This window comes from Triturus cristatus, chromosome 5_2 (assembly GCF_964204655.1).
Source record: "Triturus cristatus chromosome 5_2, aTriCri1.1, whole genome shotgun sequence".
NCBI classification, from domain to species: Eukaryota; Metazoa; Chordata; class Amphibia; order Caudata; family Salamandridae; genus Triturus; species Triturus cristatus.
Genome location: NC_140588.1, coordinates 502,831,955 through 502,851,533, shown reverse-complemented (window position 1 = coordinate 502,851,533; position 19,579 = coordinate 502,831,955). Strand labels below are relative to the sequence as shown.

The following is a 19,579-nucleotide window of genomic DNA, read 5'->3' as shown; positions in this document are numbered from 1 at the left end:
GTCCACTCCCTTCTCGTATCGGCGAAATCTGGTTCACCAGCTTACCTTTTCCTCCTAGGGTAATTGCCCTTATTGCTCCTTGCTGTGCCTCGGAAGACAGAGTGATTTTTAATAGCTCCATAGAATCGGGCACTATTCCTCCAAGTTGGAAGGAAGCCTTCGTCCGCCCTCTGTTGAAGAAACCCACAGCAGACCCCCTTATGTTTGCTAATTACCGACCTGTATCCCTACTCCCGCTGCTGGCAAAATCTCTAGAAACAGCCATAAACAAACAGCTGAGCCATTAGCTGGAAGTGAATGAACAACTGGACCCATCACAATGCGGTTTCAGACCAGGCTTCAGCACTGAAACCGCAATCCTTGCGGTTACAGATTCGCTGAGGCTAGAAATGGACGCAGGGGGATCAGCCATCCTGGTGCTCCTAGATCTCTCCGCGGCATTTGACACGGTGTCACACTTCAAAATGGTTGAACGACTGAGACACTGTGGCATTCAAGAACAAGCTTTGAAATGGCTTCAAAACTTCCTGGCTGAAAGAAACCAAACTACCATGCTTGGTCCTTTCAGATCAAACAAACACGGGCTTGATAAGGGGTCTTGCTTAAGTCCTACGCTGTTTAATCTCTATATGTCTCCACAAGCCAAAATTGCCGAAACCTGTGGATTTGAGATTATTTCATATGCGGATGATACGCAACTTATTTTCAAAATCAATCCTAACGCCCCGGCCGAAAACCTTCGCTTTGCAGCAGGAATGTCGGCCATCTCTAAATGGATGTCAGAGAACCTCCTTCAGCTAAACCCTAGTAAGACGGAGATCCTGCTAGTAGGTAAGGCCTCTCTCTCTTGGTCTACAGAATGGTGGCCTAAGGACCTGGGCACGGCTCCAACCCCGAGTGAAGAACTTGGGGTTCACACTTGAGAAAACACTCTCTATGAAAGAGCATATAGCCAAAATCGCCAGCTCCTGCTTCTATAGCTTGCGGCTGTTGAGGAAGATGCTCCCGTATATGCCCATCAAGCACCGAAAAACGTTAGTACAGGCCTTGGTGATAAGCCGCCTCGATTGTGGCAACGCAATTCTGACTGAACTCGGCCCCTCCCGGTTAAGGAAGTTGCAAGTCATTCAGAACACGGCGGCTCGAATGATCCTTCATCGCCCGGCCGGCTCTTCTTCAGCCCCCATTTTAGCTGAATTGCATTGGCTTCCTATTAGGAAGCGATCACAATTCAAGACCTGTTGCCTCATGTACAAAGCCCTAAACGGCCTGGGCCCCAAATACCTGGCCGATAAACTAATGAAAAAAACCTCGATCTTAAATCTACGCTCCAACACCATGGAATTATTGAAAACGCCTAGAATCCGCGGGTCCGCACCGGGGCTAAGTCATTCTCCTGCCTCGTGCCACGGTATTGGAATTTGCTTCCAATCGACACCCGGAAATGCCCAACCTTTGCCACATTCAAGAGGAAACTGAAAACCTTGCTATTCCTTGCTCCATAATGATAAAAAGGATCCTCCTCTTTCTCCCGTTTTCCTTCCGTCCTCAGAAACAATCAAAGCAAGCGCCGAGATGCCCCCGGGTGATTCACGCGCTATAGAAAATCCCATAACATAACATAACATATGCGCTCGGGGAGGGCACCTGGTCCAAATGGCTTCCCTTCAAAAACATCAATCTTAGTTGATGGAACCATACCTTGTGGCTCTTCAGGCTGCTGTGGAAGATGGCTGTCTTCCGCCGGACTGGACACACATGGAGATAGTTGTTTTCTTAAAGCTGGGCCGCCTGCCGGAACACTACTCGTCATATCGCTCGATATCTCTTCTCAACGCTGAGGGCTAAGCCATTGGCCAAGGCAATCACTTGGTTCCCCATATCACGGACTTAGTCCACCCTGATCAGGCCGGCTTCATGCCTAGCCGTGCCACACGGTATATTATTAGGCGTGCACACAATGCCATAGCTGCTGTCGACCGACTTGAGGGACAGGCCGCACTCCTCTTTGCGGATATCGATAAGGTTTTCGATTCCCTCAGTTGGATCTACCTCTTTGCTTTGCTTAGCCGCCTAAATATTGGCCCCCGCCTACTCAATATATTACGTCTTTTATAACTGACATCATGGCATCAGTCCAGGTGGCGGATTCCACACCGAGAAGCTTCTCTATTGGACGGGTAACATGCCAGGGATGTCCCCTCTCCGCATATCTCTTTGCGTTGGCCATGGAACCGCTGGCGGCCTGGGTGAAAATGGATGCACAGGTCCAGGGCTTTGAGTGGTCGTCGGAGGTCTCGGACCCCATAGCACTCTATGCGGATGATGTACTGTTCTTCCTCACATGGTCCGATAGGACTGGGCCACATCTACTCAGAATCATGTAGATTTTCAGTGATACCTCGGGCCTTTACATGAATCGGAGCAAATCCTGTCTGTGGCCCCTGCATGGGGGAGATCAGTTGGGCGGATGGTGGCGGTGGTCCCAGATGGCTTCAGGTATTCAGGGTGTTTCTCTCGACATCCCAGTCTATCGCATGGGACAGAAATCTGGCCCCACTGTGGACACAGATAGGAGACCAGGTTCGTCTGTGGGTGCATTTGCCGTTGTCCCTATTTGGCAGATCTGTCATATTTAAAATGGTCTCCTTGCCCCGCCTCCTACATCAGCTCCAGAACCACCTATACCTAACACGGCTGACATGGTTTCGCCAACTGAACGCAATTCTGTCCCGATTCCTCTGGGGGGAGCAGTGCGGCACAAGTAGCTTTGAGGACCTACTTCCAGTCCACGTACTGCAGTGGCATCGCCACCCCGGGTGTCCAGGCATACCATGCTGCGACACATCTTCTCGTTCTTAACAATTGGTGGTATGGCGATAGAGGGGACCTAGCATACACGGATGAACGTTTTTCTGCTGGGCACCAAGTCATTACATATGGTCCTGTATTTTTGCGCCGACACTTAGGAAACTGCCACCTGCAACCAGAACAGTATTCATGATCTGGAAACGCGCACTTTGTACAGTGGGGTGGTGGAGGAAGCTTACGAGGGAAAGCACCCTATGGCAAAACGGTCAGTTACCGCAGCTGACACAGCTTTCTGGCTTTCGGGGTTGGGAGGCCATCGGGATAGACACGGTGGGAGCAGTTATACATGGTCAGAACCTAAAGTCCTTCCAGGAACTCCAGACAGAATATGCCATGCCCCGTTCACAATTCTATTGATATCTTCAATTTCGACATGCCTTCACCCCGTACCTAGCACAACCAACCGATATACCTGACTTTAATCCCGTAGAAGCGAAGGTTTTCATGGGCGAGCTGGGAGACCATAAAATAACCAAAATATATTGCACACTCCTGAACAATAGCCCTACAACATTACATAAAATCAGAGACGTGTGGGAACTGGATCTACACCCCCTAGAAGAGGACGATTGGGTGGAGGCACTGGAGTCCACACGCAGTGCGGCGATCGCGGCCCACCTGCGACTTATCCAATTCAAATATTTACACCGGGTCTATTATGCCAGACACAGGCTGTGGCGCTCTGGCCTGATCGCCTCCCCGCATTGCTTGCGCTGTGGAACATCTGAGGGTAGCTTTATACACACGGTATGGCAGTGTACGACCCTGTCGAGGATTTGGAGAGTGGTGACCACATGTTTATCGGAGGTCCTAGGCTGAGATATTCTGCTATCTCCACGATTGGTCATGCTGCACATTACTGAGGGCTTGGGCGGTAATAGATACAACTGTCACTTGTTATTCCTCGGCCTCACTTTGGCTAAACAAGATATTGCCTGAGCTTGGAAGGATGAATCCCCGCCATCAGTGGCAATATGGAAGAAAGGCCTAGATTTTACTATGGGTCTTGAAATACCCGTTTTTAAGGCGAAGGGGTGCCCCAGAAACATTTTAAAATATGGGAAAGATGGGCGGAATACAGAGGGTTATATTTAGAACCAGTTTCCCCTGCTTCTGCTGTCGGGGAGGTGTTGTGATGGTTGTATTGTGCTGGGACTCGAATGATGATCATATTTGTCTTTATACTGGATGGCTTAAACCCCTGCATTTAAAATCTACCTGTTTCTCCAGCAAGTTTTATATGGCACTATTGTTTGTTTTAAGAAAGATATTATGTAAAACAATTATTTCACAAACAATGTTACAGTACTACTGGAAATGTTGATATCATTACCTCTGATAATACTTGTGTATTACTAGTGTCCCTAGTGGCTCCAGTCTTGTACCGGCTGTCAACAATAAAATTACGTTATGAAAAAATAAATTAACGGTTCCAAAGTCTTCTGGTGGAATAAAAGTCACCTCTCCCTAGAACTGAAGGTCATAGGAAATTGTTTTATTCTTCATGAAACTGCAGTTTTTCAAGGTAACACTAAAGAATCCATCTTCTGGTGGATTATACACAGTATACGCTGTGAAAGCCTTTCAAAAAGGATCAGGGTGTGTTCTCTAAATATGTTTCTCTATGGAAGGCTAAGTTGGCTTGCCAGCATTTATGGTTTAATTTGCACGGTAACACATTATGGCTGTCAATCCTAGGGTTAATGCAAGAATAGGCAGAGTGGTTATGATAGGTATTGACTGTCTGCCTCTCAGAGCTTCCCACACCTCAGCCTGACATACTATGGATATAAACTCTAACTGGGAACCTGCATGGTCACTCTGTGAGGGTGATAAAGATGGTGATGGGCTACAAGGATCACTTAGTCTGTAGTATATAACCCTTTGACATCCCAATATCCCCGACATCCATGGTCTGACCTCTAGTAACTGCTCTGCCATACAGTTGCCTGCTAGAACTATGATTTTGATAATTCAGAAGTGAGAAAATGCCAACTGGACAGCTTGAAAGATCCACCTTGGGCTCAGCCTAGAGAGAGTGAAATGTTGTTATGGGAGTTCTACCCATGCCACTGTGGTTCAGTTAGCTTTTAGTGAAGGACGTATTGACATACGGTAAAACATCACTATTGCCTTTTACTGCTGTGTACCTCCTTCCTGGGTGGAAGATGTAAAAAACAGGAAGCTGCACACTCCAAAGCTTTGGTGTCATTGTTCAGGTTTGGTAACCACTGCAACATTTGCTATGTTTCCGAACTTCAGTACTGCAGCTACTAGAATGTTAGTTTTGTTTTTTTGGGGGAAAACACACTTACTTAAAACGTGTTTCTATCGTTTTTGGGTATTGAAAGTGTTATCCCAGGGTTCAGCAAGCAACTGCAAATAATTACTACGTTTTGTACTCTATTGACATTTGTGTTTATTTTGTTTAGCCAAAAGACAGACTGGGAAGAAGGAAAAGGAAGGCCACTATTGGAGTAATTTTGGCTTCACGTGATGCTATCAGACAGGTTGGTACATCTGGATCAAACACTCACTGGGGCAAACACCATTTAATTGAAGCATTTTATTAATAGTTTTAATTCACAGGCTAAACACATCTAGAAGACTGAGTGGCATGTCTCAATGAATGACGTATAAGGAGCTATTGTGGAGGCACAAAGGAATATGGACACATTCATTGCACTGCAGGGTATTTGATTTTCTTAATTTTCTTCTGCATTCCACTTAAAGTATCATAAACTTATTCTGACAATTTACGGCTTCTAGCCTAAAATAATTTAAAGCTTCACAACATATTGTTTTGTGGATTTAAACATTAGCTACACTGTCCTTTAGTATTTGAATTATTACATTTGCAGTTAACTTTGGTTTCATCTCTTAACCTCTGGTTCTCTTCTTGCCTTCCAACTCATTGCAACATTTCTCTTGGCTAGTACAAACACCTGGTCCACAAGTTTTCCCCTCTGTTTAGTTGCATTTATTCTCACCATTTGTTCCCAACAAGCGCACCCATGTATTCCATAATAGTGCCCTGTCACTATCTGCAATCTCTTCCCCCGCTTCTGTTCCCATTTTACTTTAAATATTAACATGACAGTGGAGAATGTATGGACAGTAGTCAAGACCAGAATGGTTACCGCGTGCCTGCTGTCCCTGAGCTAATATCTTGGTGACTACCTCTGACTTTGTGGGTTCATTTTTGTCTGCAGCCCAAGCCTCCCCACTTGCTCTTGCCACTGCTTCATATGCCATAAACTCACAGTAACCGCTCCGTACTCCTCTCTCATTGTCGCAAATGAGTAAAGTCTGTCCTAAGACTACAGGTCCCCCATAATTCGGATCGCAGCCTCAAGCCAAAGGGATCTTATATCTTCACCAGTGCCCCAAATTTTGGCAAACACCATATTGGTAGCTCCGGTGCCTACTCCATTGTCATCCTAGCCATCATCATATATCTTTGCCAGCAATACCTCACCGTATGAAGAGCCATGAGATGCGAACCCAGGAGCTTGACATAACTTAGCGTTACCCTAATAATAGAATTTCTCTCTAGTGTGACTGTTATCTCTGCGCCTTCCATATCCCTTTCACAACCCATCCAGCACGTTGGCCAAATTTAATGCACCACCATGTAAACACTTCAATATTTAGAGTACGCATTCCATCCTCATTCAATGGCTTCATAGTTTTTCCTATAGCGATCCTGTTTCTCTTGTTGGCACATATTAAATCCAACAAGAGACCATTCAGTTCTGTGAAAAATGCACTGATTAAAATTATAGGAAGTGCTATGAAATGGTATTATATCCTTGACAGAATTAAGATTTTTGCAATCGCCTCTCTCCGTAGTGACGAAAGAGGAAGCCCATTTGGGCATAGTCCTGTATCACCACCTCATTTGGCTCAGTTAGCGGGTGTATCAGAAACAGGCAGGATGAATCCCAATTAACTTTCAGTACAGATATCTCAACAAAAGCCCACAGCATATACATCAGTTGCAGTTATCTATACGTGGGGTCTCTTAGAAATTGGAGTGTGTCATCTGCATATAGTGATATTATATGTGCATCCCGTGCAAGACATATTCCCCACTCTTGTGCCATCCCATGCAAGATACAGGTCTAGGATTCTATGACCAGAGCAAACAACAGAAATGAAAGGGGACACCACCCCTACTTAGTGTCATTATAAATGTCCTATTGCTTTGAAAATGTCTTAACCAATTAAACCATTGCCATCAGTTCAGTGTATAATAATTGAACCTATCTCAACATTGTCTCTCTCACCCCTACCCTGTGGAGTACCGCAAACAAGGGCCATAGATGTTTGTCAAAAGCTTTTTCGATACCTTGCAAGGCGAGTGCTGCAATCTGCTCTGTACAAAGTGTTCTTTCCATCACATGAAATATGTGCCTAAAGTTAATATGTTTATTGCAGCATGAGGTAAGACCGTTCCCGTCCGACTGTACCAATTCTTTTACAGCTGGAGTCAACCTCTTATTTAATAATTTCCCCCTTACCTTATATTAAATGTTTAACAAAGGTAATGGTCTCTATGATTTAAGATCCAGTGATTCACATTCCGCTTTTGGCAGGACCACTATCGTGGCCTCTCTGATCGACTCTGGTGGCACACCTCTATGAAATGTACCATTATACACACGCAACAATTGTGAGGCTAACGGCCCCCTATATGCTACATAAAACTCTGGCAGAAGGCCCTCCTCCCCCTAGCCAACTCTTCCATCGCAGAAACTCAATGGACAGCGGGACCTCCAATGCTTCGTATGAGCCCACATCTAGTCCGAGCATAGGTATGTACCCTAAGTATTGATCAGTTTGCTCCATCTCCACACACCGAGGAACTGAGTACCAATTGCCATGGTATGCCATAAAGAGCTATTTAATTGCTTTCTGTGTGTGCAATATATAATCTGTCTCTCCCCTGGAAGCACAGATAGGTGTTTTGTTTGTGTCTGCTTGAAGCAACCTAGCCAGGAAGCATCCCACTCTTACTCCCTAAGTGTATTGCTTGCTGATGTACTTTCTATACCTTCTCCTCTGCAATCTGCCAGCTATTGATGTTACTTCCCTATAACTGTCCTTGACTCATGACAGCTAGGATACACCGGCACCCTCTTGTCCAAGTCTCAAAGTTTCTCCTTAAGTATATTCATCAGTTTATTAATGGCCAATGTAGTACAATAGGTAGTCTTGTTACATATTCCCCTTATTACAACTTTAAAGGTGTACCATTACATTATTGTATCTCTCGCCTTACGCTTGTTCTCTTTATAGTAGTTGCCAATGTGTTCCCCCACTGCAGCCCAAAGGGGGCATCTGCCAGTGCCTCCACATGTAATTGTCATGTAGTGATCACCAGGTGTGGCCTGCCCAATACGACTTATACCTGCCATGGGGGTATGGTCGGAATTGGACCGACAAAGATAATCACACAAACTCCATCTCCTTTTCTCTTCCAAACTTCAGTATGAACATGTCTGATCTTGTGTGTATCCCATGAACAGGAGAGTTGAAACAATACTCCCTCTTGTTCGTATTTGTTTTCCTCCAGGCATCAGTGAATTGCCCCTGCTTCACCCAAGTACCAACATTTTGTGACAGATCTACAGGGAGCTACTTGCAGTGGGAGCATCAACCCGTCCTTCTCAATTTCTAGAGCTTTTTTATAATCTTTACTCCATACCAATATCCACCTCATTCATCTCAGCCAGACGGCCACCGAATAGGTTTAGGAGCAGAGGGCCGGATTTAGATCTTGGTAGATGGGTTACTCCGTCACAACGGTGACAGATATCCCATCCGCCGAAATATAAATCCCATTATATCCTTCCTATATTTCATATAGGAAAACACTTTATGATGCTTAAATGGGGCTCCAAGCCCTCTTACATTCCACGTAGTAAAATGATATCTGCTGCGCCCTGATGGTTCCCACCTCCTCCCATTAGGCAGTAGAGGCTTATAATGACTCTGCGGCGCAAACCTTATTATTAGGCAGGACCTTTGGTTGTAGTGCCTGATGTTTGTGTCATTGATCCAGTTCGACATATCTCTTAGCTTATGCACTCCAGCTGCTGCTATCCCTTCCCCCAGGCTCAGAGTCAAAGAATTTCTTCGCCAGTGTTTCCCAAAAACTTATACAAATAGCTCTCATTTCCAGTTGAAAAGATTGTGGTGCATGTAATTCAGGAGGTAACACTCTAAGCTGAGTGCCTTCACTATAAACACCCACAAGCACATCCATTGTACTTTTGGTACTTCACATTGATGGTCTCAATATTCTCTTTCTACCTTAAACATCCTCTACTCCTGATCCTCAGCATCACAAGAAGTGACAAAATCTCTCCATTCGCTGGTTAGCATATTACCCCCTCCCCCCACGCCCACCATGTCATGCAATATGGTCTGCAGTGGGATCATGGGACACTTCCGAATCCTTGTCGCTTATATTTTTGTGTTTTGTGTCTGTCAAGCCCTGCTGATCTCTATAGGCTGTGACCACCTTTACTAGGTTTGCCCTCTCTTCCAGTATCCGTCATATTTGTGGTTCTTACCTCGTCTTTCTGTTGGTGCATCTGAGTTTTTGCCCATGGAATGACCTACCCTGGCTCTCAGATCTTGACATGCCCAATAGATTTCAGCCACGTTCTCTTTTCATCATGAGAGGTGCCGAAGTGCAACTCTTCAAACAAGATGACCCTTAGCTTTGCTGGGTACAACAAGGCATATTTAATTCCCTATTTGCGTAACATTTGTTTAACATCCCTAACAGTATGTCTCCGACCTTGCCCATGGGCTGTTATTTATGATCTACAGGACATGTTCCCAAAATGACTGTAGGATGTGAACGCAGACTTGAAAATTCAGTATTCAGGCTACCAATGGTCTGGAAGGCACACAACTCTTTCCACCATCAAGAGTTGCTCTGTTGTCCCTCCATAGATGTCATCTGTCAACCGTTTCTGCAGGAAAAACTCTGTGCACCGCCCCTTCGCATCTTCAGGTACACTCACCTAACCAATATTATTGTGCCTTGAGCACCCTTCAACATCCTCTGCCTTATGATGGAGAAGCTCAACCGCCACCTTCAGTTCTTTCACTTACTTCTGCAAGTCTCGCACAGTGGAGCTTTGGAACACCGAAGTGGATTTGTTCTCAGTCACTCTGTCTACTAACTTCCTGTGACCTGTTTTTAACAGAATTACCTCTATATTGTCAATCTTACTTTCCAATGCGGTCTTTGTATCAAGTATGGCTTGCAAGATGATGTCAAACGTCTTATTGTGTCCCTCCAGCGTCGTTTCAACTGTCTTCAGCATATCTTCAGTATCTGTACTGGCACTATTGGAGTCCCCACACTTGCCCATCAGCGGCCTCCCAACTTACTTGGGTTTCAACATCATGTAATCGTTCAACCTTGCAGTGCATGTGTTTTTCCACTATTGTAATGACCACAAGAGGCCATGCACCCGGGAGGCACTGCCCCCATCAGTTTTCTCACACTTTTTTCACACCTGGTGCACATATCTGCCCCTCAAATTCCAACCTCATATATCCTTCCTCAGGAATTCAAAATCCATAATTGGGGTCCGGCCTTGCCAAACTCCCATCAGGATTCATTTTTTTCATACAGCACAGGTCTCCACAATCCACATTTTGTCTTGTTGTAGGGTCACCTGTTGGGGTGGGGGGGGACATCGATTTCACTCACGGCCATCTACCATGATCCCATACTTTATGAGTCTTCCTTCCACCTCTTTCAGCCTGGCTGTTCCAATGCCCCTGTGCCACTGCCTCAACAAAAGCAGGCGCCTCGCCGGCCCCTCCGTTCGTCCACTCCGGTCCTGACATTTCAGTGCCACCCGTCCTGGAGTCAGAGCACTGCCCAATAGCCCCCAACTTCCATTAAACATCAACTCTAGGGTGGGGGGAGTGGACTTCTCGCATGTGGGGCAATGTCTCCTATGCACAGGACATCCAGTGCTCCTTTTCAAAGCTGTCTCCCCCATCCTTGCGCCACTGCTCATTTCCTCAGCATCATATTGTTCTTCCCAGCAGCGACAATCGGGCTGAATACCACATTCAAAGGGCCCACTCACTGTTCGGTCCTGTTGGCATGACTTGAGCAGGGAAGCCTCCTAAAGTTTAGCAACATTTTCAGTGGCTTGCATGTAGGATTACTTTTGTACTGAGGTGGGTCAGTAAGAGCAGCCCTGCTGCACGCCTTACCCCTTTGCTCTCTAGGCCATGCCCCCTTTATTTCAGCACTGTTAAATGTGACAGCAATAAATAACTGGAACCTTTAGGGGTCAACTTGAGATTTTGCGCATGAAGCATGAATTGTAAAGATATTTTTGGCAGGTCCATGTTTATTAAATAGGATCCTGCATTAGAAATGCTTATTTAAAAGGATAGTTCCACTTTGTTCTGCAGGGATGCAATGGCAACTATTGACACTTTGGATTTGCCAGTACTGGGGCATTACAGTAAATGAGGGCTCATGTTGGAATATAGAAATTGACAGGGCAATTTCTGAAAAGCAAAGTAAAATAGCTGCATCACAAATGATCCATGTTGCCAGCAATCACCTCCTTGCCTGTTTGGCTACTGTGTTCACAAAGAAGTCTAGATCCCATTCCAGTACCCAAATTCATGGGGACTTAAGTTGATTCACATATGAGTGTCCAATTCTATGCCTTCTGAGACTTACAGCAAACATGTGTGGCTGTTCATCAAAGTGAAAAGCAATGCACTCTTACTCCCAGGCAAGGCAGGGGAAGTAGCGCTTACCAGAATGCGGTGGGGTACAAAGAGGGCTTAGACACAGTAGAGAGGGGAATATGTAAGAGGAGCTGGGCAGACAGTATAAAGTATGATCTTTTTGAGCCGGAAGATTCAAAGTAACGTTGAAGAAGAGTGCTTTCAGTTTTTCCAAATCTGAAGGCATTACTGTATCTCATTCTTCTAGTGAGGGATGCTACTCTTATTTAATTTTCTCGGCTCCAATCCTAATAGTTCTTACCCCCTTATACTTTTGCTGTCTTATCAGCTTTTTATGGAGTTAGTGTAAGTATCGTAGTTGGGCAATGTGGATGTTTTTGGGAAATGTGAGTGTCAAATTAAATTTGATTCTGGCTTCTAGGGGAAGCTAATGGGGCACAAATTAGTGTTTCTCGCACTTATCTTGTCAATTAATGCTGGAGTGCATTGAGAGGATGCAAGGTGTGTTTTAGAATTTCCACTAGAATGGTGGGTAGTTGCCATCCTCATTACTGGAGATTCCAAGAGCTTGGATTGCCAAGCAAAGGCCAGAAAGTGTCAAGAATGTTTTTTGCATTTTTTTTTAAAGTCAAGTGATTCTTACAGCTCGTCAATTTGTGATGACATCCCTAGTAATGGATCAAGTCTGAAAACAAGCCCGTTGTTGAAAGGAAAGAGAGGGATAGTAACTATTTTTAATTATTATAACTACTTGTGATTTTCGATTTGTGATGCCTACAAAGAAATATAAATTCATTTTTGTATATGGTTTAGGCTAAGAAAATTAGGTAACATGCAGTTTTAAAGGACACATTTTCGTAATGTGAATGTTTGGGGTAGGTGATGTGGCCTAATGTCCAGAGCTACCGACTTTGGAACTGGGGAACCAAGTTCGAGTCCAGTGCCTCCTAAAGCGGTCCCACCCCTGTAAAGGTGATTGGATTAAATGTAGGAAATTATGACATTCAGGAGACCCATGCTATTGGCCTGTTCCTTTAGGGTTGGAGCACAGGTCACACCTTTTTATTTTAAATAGAGTTTCTGTCTCTGGTGAAAACTTTCCTCTGCTTTCGCTAATGGTTGAACCTCTAGCTACCGAGGGATATCCCTGCATCCAGGTAAAGTAATGGGTTCTTTGACTGTAGGTGTCAAGAAAAGGCTGGCTCTCCACCGAGCAATACATGCTGCCGTCGTGCCTGTGAGAGTCTACCTCAACAGCAGCATTCCTGATAGTCGTGCAAAATGGCAAGTGATGCAGTGCTGTGGCAGCAGCATGTTTACTTTGTTTTAGGATCTCTACCCTGGACTGCAGTCATCAAACGACTGCTTGGGTTGCAGAGAGACATCTAATACAGTAGCAGAAGGCACCTTGATGTCCTTGGACTGTCGTTCTGTGGCAGTTGGCTTTACAGTTTTGATTTTGTTAAGTTTTTCTTCTCAAACGATATCCAATTCAAGGCAGTCAGTCATGGCGACTAAAGGCAGATAGTTTTGCACATTAGATTTCGTTCTTACTCAGTATGTTGATTTAAAAATCTCAGGATTCTGTAAATTTTTTTTTTAATTGGGTAGTATCTGGAGTGAGGTTTCAATTAGATATTTACTATTTGAAGCATTTTTTGTTTGTACAGGGAACTTGAAATGAAAATACACAGCTTTTAAATTTATGGCGATGCATTTCTTTTTATTTTCCTCGTGACCTTAAGGAATTAGAAACATGTTGATGTTTTCTTCAGATGAAAGCCTTAAAAAACATGGGAGAGATTGGGCGTGGATCAAGAGTTAAGAAGAAAACCTAAATATGTTTACAAATCCTGTTACTCAGTTGAATGCCCTAACCCAAAACTCAAGTAACCAGCAACTCTCATCAGACTGGGTTGCTTGCTTGGTATGTGAAGCTCCTAAAACGTCACAGTCTACAATTGGGCCTCACTTTCTTTATAATGCACTTCAATGAGCAAACAGCTTCTAGGAAATGTTTCCAGGATCCCTCATTCTGTTTGCACACCATTCCTCATATTGCAACAAAACCATGAATCCCTCTATTTTGTACATCTAGCCTTAGGTCACATTCTGCTGGTCCAGTTTTTCCCAATGTAGAAACTGCCCATGCTGACCTGCCATCTCTGTGTTAGGTGTGATTTACCTGAAATGTTTGTAACCTGTTTAAGAGAGTCTTCTCAATAGGCATCCTCTCTGTTTTTACAAACTCCATTCCAATCTAAGTATGCCCATATGAAAGTAGACCTTTCCTTCTGTTTCCTGCTTGGAAATAGTTGTCATGATATTGTAAAAGGACCGGTGGTGGCTCCCGAGACATGAGAAGTCATTCTGCCCACTCAACTCCATACCACCTCATCAGGGAAACTTATTGGAGCACTGCCATTAAGAGACATGATAACTCTGCATCTGACTTTTACAACGGTCTCCACTCTTGCGTTCTTTTACTATATTCATAGCTTTATCTCCTCCCAGTCTTCATACAGCAAGGTCTGTAAGCCTCTGACTTCACAATTGTACTCCCAACATGCAGCAGAACTCCAAGCTGTGTCTTTTTTGGCTGCATTTGTTGCTGGACAGGTGCATCCAACACTTGTGAACCAGAGTTCCTTGGCTCTCTTCAGGTTGGTTGGTTTCCAACTCATCTACTCCTATAAATTCCACTGAGTAACAGGCTCACCAGCTTCTGGTTAGAACCAGACTGCAGTCATGATGCATACTCATTGATCTGTCATCTTTACATATTACTCTGGCTTGGGTGGGGTTCACATTGCTCTCAGATCCTTAACAAGGCTATGTGAGCTTACTATGGCAAGTTCTGATTATGCTTGGATTCTCCATTATTTCTTATGTCCACTTCCTAACAGCGGCTTCTTTTGCACAAACTGGTGCAGTGATAACACCAGTGGGACCCTGAGTTGGTGATGCAGCAGAACTCCCAGCTAAATTTGCCCAACACTAGAAATTTAAAGGGATCAAATTTAGGGCACTTTCTTTAGAAAATTGAGTGCTAGGCTGAGGCAGAATATAAAATATACTAAGAGGGGTGCTATTTAAAAAGGAAGTGAATGCTGGTGTGGATATGCTTTTGTGGATCAATACACAGTACACATTTATTTACCGGAAGTGAAAGAATTCCAGAGCATGGATGAAACGTACACTATGGAGGTTACTTTTAGCATTTCTGTGAGCAGACCACATTACATGGAACATATTCAGAAGGTTTTTGAATAATGCCCCAAGCATAATCTTGAAATAATCAGGTTTTTCCCACACAAACAATTCTGAACATTGTAATGTTATTTTATTAAAAAACGTTTCATCTATTAGAAGCAATCTAGCATAATGGTGATGCTCTGGTCGTGCCATTTATATTACACTCAAAGGAAAGTGTGGATTCTAGTAAAATGTCCAGTGTTTGTTAACAGTATGGAAAACTGAGTCTTTGAAGACAAATTTGGGGCATTTGCTCTGGACTGTCTTTATCCTTTAATGCTACACTATTACTTCTCTTTAGGTCTGGCCTGACTGCACAGCTGTCTGTAAGTCCTGTTGTTACCAATTCTTTAAAATATATATAAAGTGGGCTTTGGCTACACCCAGATCAGTATCTCCTCTCACCTTGTGCAATTGACTGTTTGGTGTATCATCACTTCATATGGAGTGTAACAATGAGGTGCGCAAGGGACTACTTGACACCTATTTTTGTCACATATGCATTGCATACAGAAAGCTGTTTTTTTTAAAACATTTCAGTCAGGAATCACATTTTGCCTACTGAAGTGCTCATTATACCGTTAACAAGCATTTGCAAAGACAATAAGTCTGAATTTAATGTTCTAAATTAGGCACGCACAAATGCTTGTTGCATACTTTCGTACATTAAAACCAGAATTATTGCCTTTGCCGATGCTTATTGTAATGTTTATGATTAATCACATTTTCTCTTACCCTGTTCTAAACCTGTTATAAGTAAACGGTACACTTACATAATCTTAGTCTGCCGCAAATAATTGGTGATCTGGCATTCGTCTATTCTGTTAAAAAAACAAAAGTGGGTGTCTTGTGAAGGGTGTGAGATTCATAGAAGTGATAGGAATTGTAGTTTCCTCAGGCGATGGGTCTGGTACACAACGGTGTGTTTATATAACCAATTATATAACCAATCTCTGTAAAACCAGGGGGTGTTGTGCATGTGAAAACCACGTTAATACAGTTTCTGTCACAAAAAAGCGTTTGAATCTTTGGGATGAGTAAAATGTATCTGGCAAGTGTACCTTTGACATATTTGAAGTTGAACTGGAGCCTAGAATATGCTCAAAATATTTTTGTTAACTGTCTAGTTATGTTATGTTATGTTAATAGTATTTATAACGCGCACAGCTGCCCCAGCTAAGGGGCGTCCTGGCGCGCGACAAGATATAACACAACAGATACTAACACAGAACCGAGACAGAGGGAGCAATTAAAACCAAAAAGTTTTTAATGATTTCCGAAACAACAGAAGATCATCGATTGCGCGGAGCTCAAACGGAAGCGCGTTCCAAAGCGCTGCAGCTTTTATCCGGAAAGAGCGCCCACCACCTCGGCAAAGCTTGAACCTCGGGACTACTGCAAGCGCTTGACCCGAAGATCTTAACGAGCGGGTCGGTACATAACCGGACAAGAGATTCGAAAGAATCTGGGGGGCAGATCCTTTCAAAATTTTAAAAGCCAGACATAAAACTTTAAAATGAATTCTCGACTTAATCGGCAGCCAATGTAATGCTCGAAGAGTGCTGGAAGCCGAGCATGACCTACGCAAGCCGACAATGGCTCTAGCAGCGGCATTTTGAACGCGTTGAAGACGAACAATTTCTGCCTGATTACTCCCTATCAGAAGCGAACTGGCATAGTCCAGGCGAGATAAAACTGTTGCCTGGACCACCATCTGCCTGGTAGGGGGGTCAAAAAACTTAAGGACAGGCCTTAAGCCCCGAAGGACTCCAAAACAGCATGCTGCGGTTTTCTTGGTGTGCCCCACAAAGCTGAGAGTAGAGTCCAACCACACTCCCAGATTTCTCAACTCCATAACCGGAGTTGGAGCCACACCAAGTTCCGGCGGCCACCATCTGTCACCCCAGAGATCCCTACCCTTCCCGACGATCATAACCTCGGTCTTCTTAGCGTTAAGCTGGAGACAGTTGGCAGTCATCCAGCTAGCCACCTCCCTCAGCCCGTTCTGGAACTTGGGGGCGTCCACATCGGCATCCCCACTGATAGTAACCGCCAGCTGAGTGTCGTCAGCATATGGGACCATATACATGCCCCATTGTTTGACGACATCAGCCAGCGGTCTCACGTAAAGATTAAATAAGGTGGGACTCAGTGAGGATCCCTGCGGCACCCCCAAGTCCAGAGGATGGAATTTGGACTGATAAGGAGGTGTAGCAACGCAAAAAGACCGATCGTCGAGAAAGGAACGGAACCACTGAAGGGCCGACCCCATAACGCCAATCTCTTCCAAGCGGTGCAGAAGGATACGGTGCGAGACCGTATCAAAGGCGGCGCTCAGATCTAACAACCCTAGCGCCGCCGTCTGTCCCTGATCCAGCACCGAACGCAGATGTTCAACCATGGCGAGAAGGGCAGTCTCCGTGCTGTGCCCAGCCCGGAACCCATTCTGGGTGTCATCCAGAATGTTAGCTCGGGTGAGATGGTCGGTGAGAGCCTGATTAACATGAGCTTCCAACAGCTTGGCCGGCCAAGGGAGCAAAGAGATGGGCCGGTAGTTCTCCGGTCTCAAAGCGTCCAAGCTTGGCTTCTTCAAAATAGGAGAAACCACTGCACGCTTCCATTTGGTTGGGACCGTGCCCGTAGCCAGCGAAATGTTAATCAAGGAACAAACTGTAGGACGTCCCACAAAAGACTGGTTCCTAAACAGAGCAGGACAGACCGGATCCAAAGGTGAGCCAGATTTGACCTTCTGAGCCAGTGTGTCAAAAGCCTCAGGTAGAAGCTGCGGAAGAAAATCCAGCATGGGAAAGGCAGGGACAACCACCACAGCCTTCTGGGAGGGTCCCATACCAGGAAAAGCACGATAGATGCCCTGCACTTTTTCCAAAAAGAAAGATGCTAGGGCTTCACAGTGCGAGGTAGAGGCCATAACTGGAGAGGTAGTGCGCTTAGACAGCAGATCCTTGAGAGCTTTGAAAATAGTTTTAGATGGATTTGGGCTGTTACGGAATTCCAGAGAGTAGAACGTCGCACGAGCTCTACATATGGCACGGTGATAGATCTTAATTGAGGCCAGATACAGCGCTTTCTTCACCGTATCATAAGATCTCCGCCATTCTCTCTCGGCACGCCTGCAGTTCCCTTTCAGTGCACGTAGTGCGCTGTCATACCAGGGGTTAGACTTTCTGGGACTAATTTTACTAGTCAGTATGGGAATCAAGGAGTCAAGCGCCCTGGTAATCCAATTACAGAACTGGTCATAGCCCAATTCAACATCATCCGAAAGTTCAAGCGGATCCGTAGTCCGAGCAAGATGAAAATCCTCTAACCTAAGCTTACTCCAGTGTCTTCTAGGGATTGATCGGGCTAAGGGAATTGGAATAATTCCAGGTGACAAAACCCGAATATCCACTAGAAAATGGTCCGTCCATCCAAGGGGTGAAACGGAAAGAATTGAGGCTTCCGTTAAATTTGTAAAAAAAAAGGGTCCAATATATGCCCTCCTATATGGGTGGGTTGAGAGACTTTTTGGAACAACTGAAAGGCCTCAAGATCCGCAAGAAAGTTACATACAGCCGGGGCACTCTGATTATCAAAATGGAGATTCAAATCTCCCAATATAGAGAAGTTGGCACAACCAATTGCCAGAGTGCTGACAGCGTCAGGGAAAGCCTCTCTAAACGCAGCGTCATTACATGGGGGGCGATAGACCACCATCCCCGAGATCGAATACTGGGGGCTAATCCCGATCTTAAAAGAGGCACTCTCACACCTAGCAATATGTAAAGCATTCCAAATGCAGGAGAAATTGGATTTCACCGCAAGTGCGATACCCCCCCCTCTAGTAGGGCGATTAAGGGTGAAAATAGAATATTCCGGAGGAAAGGCAAGATTAATATTCGCTGCATCATCCTCCTGCAGCCAAGTTTCAGTGATGGCGAGAAAATCCGGGGTCTCATCATGCATACTGTCAAGGATATCTTGATGGTGCAATACCAATGACCTAACATTCAGGCTAAATATCCGCAGGGCGTTCGTCGAACTCGTAGAAGTAACAGCAGGCTTCTGGCGAATAGGAGCGGGAGGGGCCAAAGCCCAACCTTTACAGGCGCAGCAGTAAGGGCCACTTAAAGGGTGGATAACCTGATTACATTTAGTGATGGTCAATCCAATGGACCGTAACGTCTCATTAGAATACGTAATCATCTTTCCGCCCTAGCTAAAAATACAAGCACACCCACCTGCAACGTCCCGCACGTCCCTAGCGCGGACAGGCGCAGACGGGCAGGACTCAGGCACGACTCCGGCTAAGCGACGGCGTCCCACTGCGCGGTACCGCTGCGCGGGAGGAAGCGGCTTTAAGTAGGCGTCCCGCGAGGCTAACCTGAGCGCAGTAGCGCTCAAAATGGCGCCCGCCAGAAAATACACTGCCCAAACCAAAATGGCGTCCACCCCGGGGAATCCCCGTGACCCGGACCCACCAAAACGGCGGTGATAAAGACAATTTTACATGCGGTAAGAGGGGGGGAAAGTTACCAGCCTAATCCCAGCCTGAACACAGTTAAAATCAGGGGAAATGAATGAAACAACAAATCAAATACAAAACAGGAATAGTTAAAAATTCAGTCGCTAGCAGCAGCGCGAGCGTAGTTTAGCTGTAAAGAATACCTTGTCAGTTAAAATGTATGCATTATTTTAGTTGAAA

At 45.0% G+C, this 19,579-nt stretch overlaps 1 protein-coding gene across 1 annotated transcript in view; it reads left to right on the top strand.

Annotated features, from left to right (window-relative positions):
* Positions 1 to 19,579, top strand: part of LOC146823217 (THAP domain-containing protein 1-like) — a 158,830-nt gene that overhangs the window by 89,698 nt on the left and 49,553 nt on the right. The window contains exon 6 of the mRNA XM_085607511.1: positions 5,304 to 5,381. Within this exon, the coding sequence (XP_085463637.1) occupies positions 5,304 to 5,381 (78 nt within the window). The remainder of the gene's footprint in view (positions 1 to 5,303; positions 5,382 to 19,579) is intronic.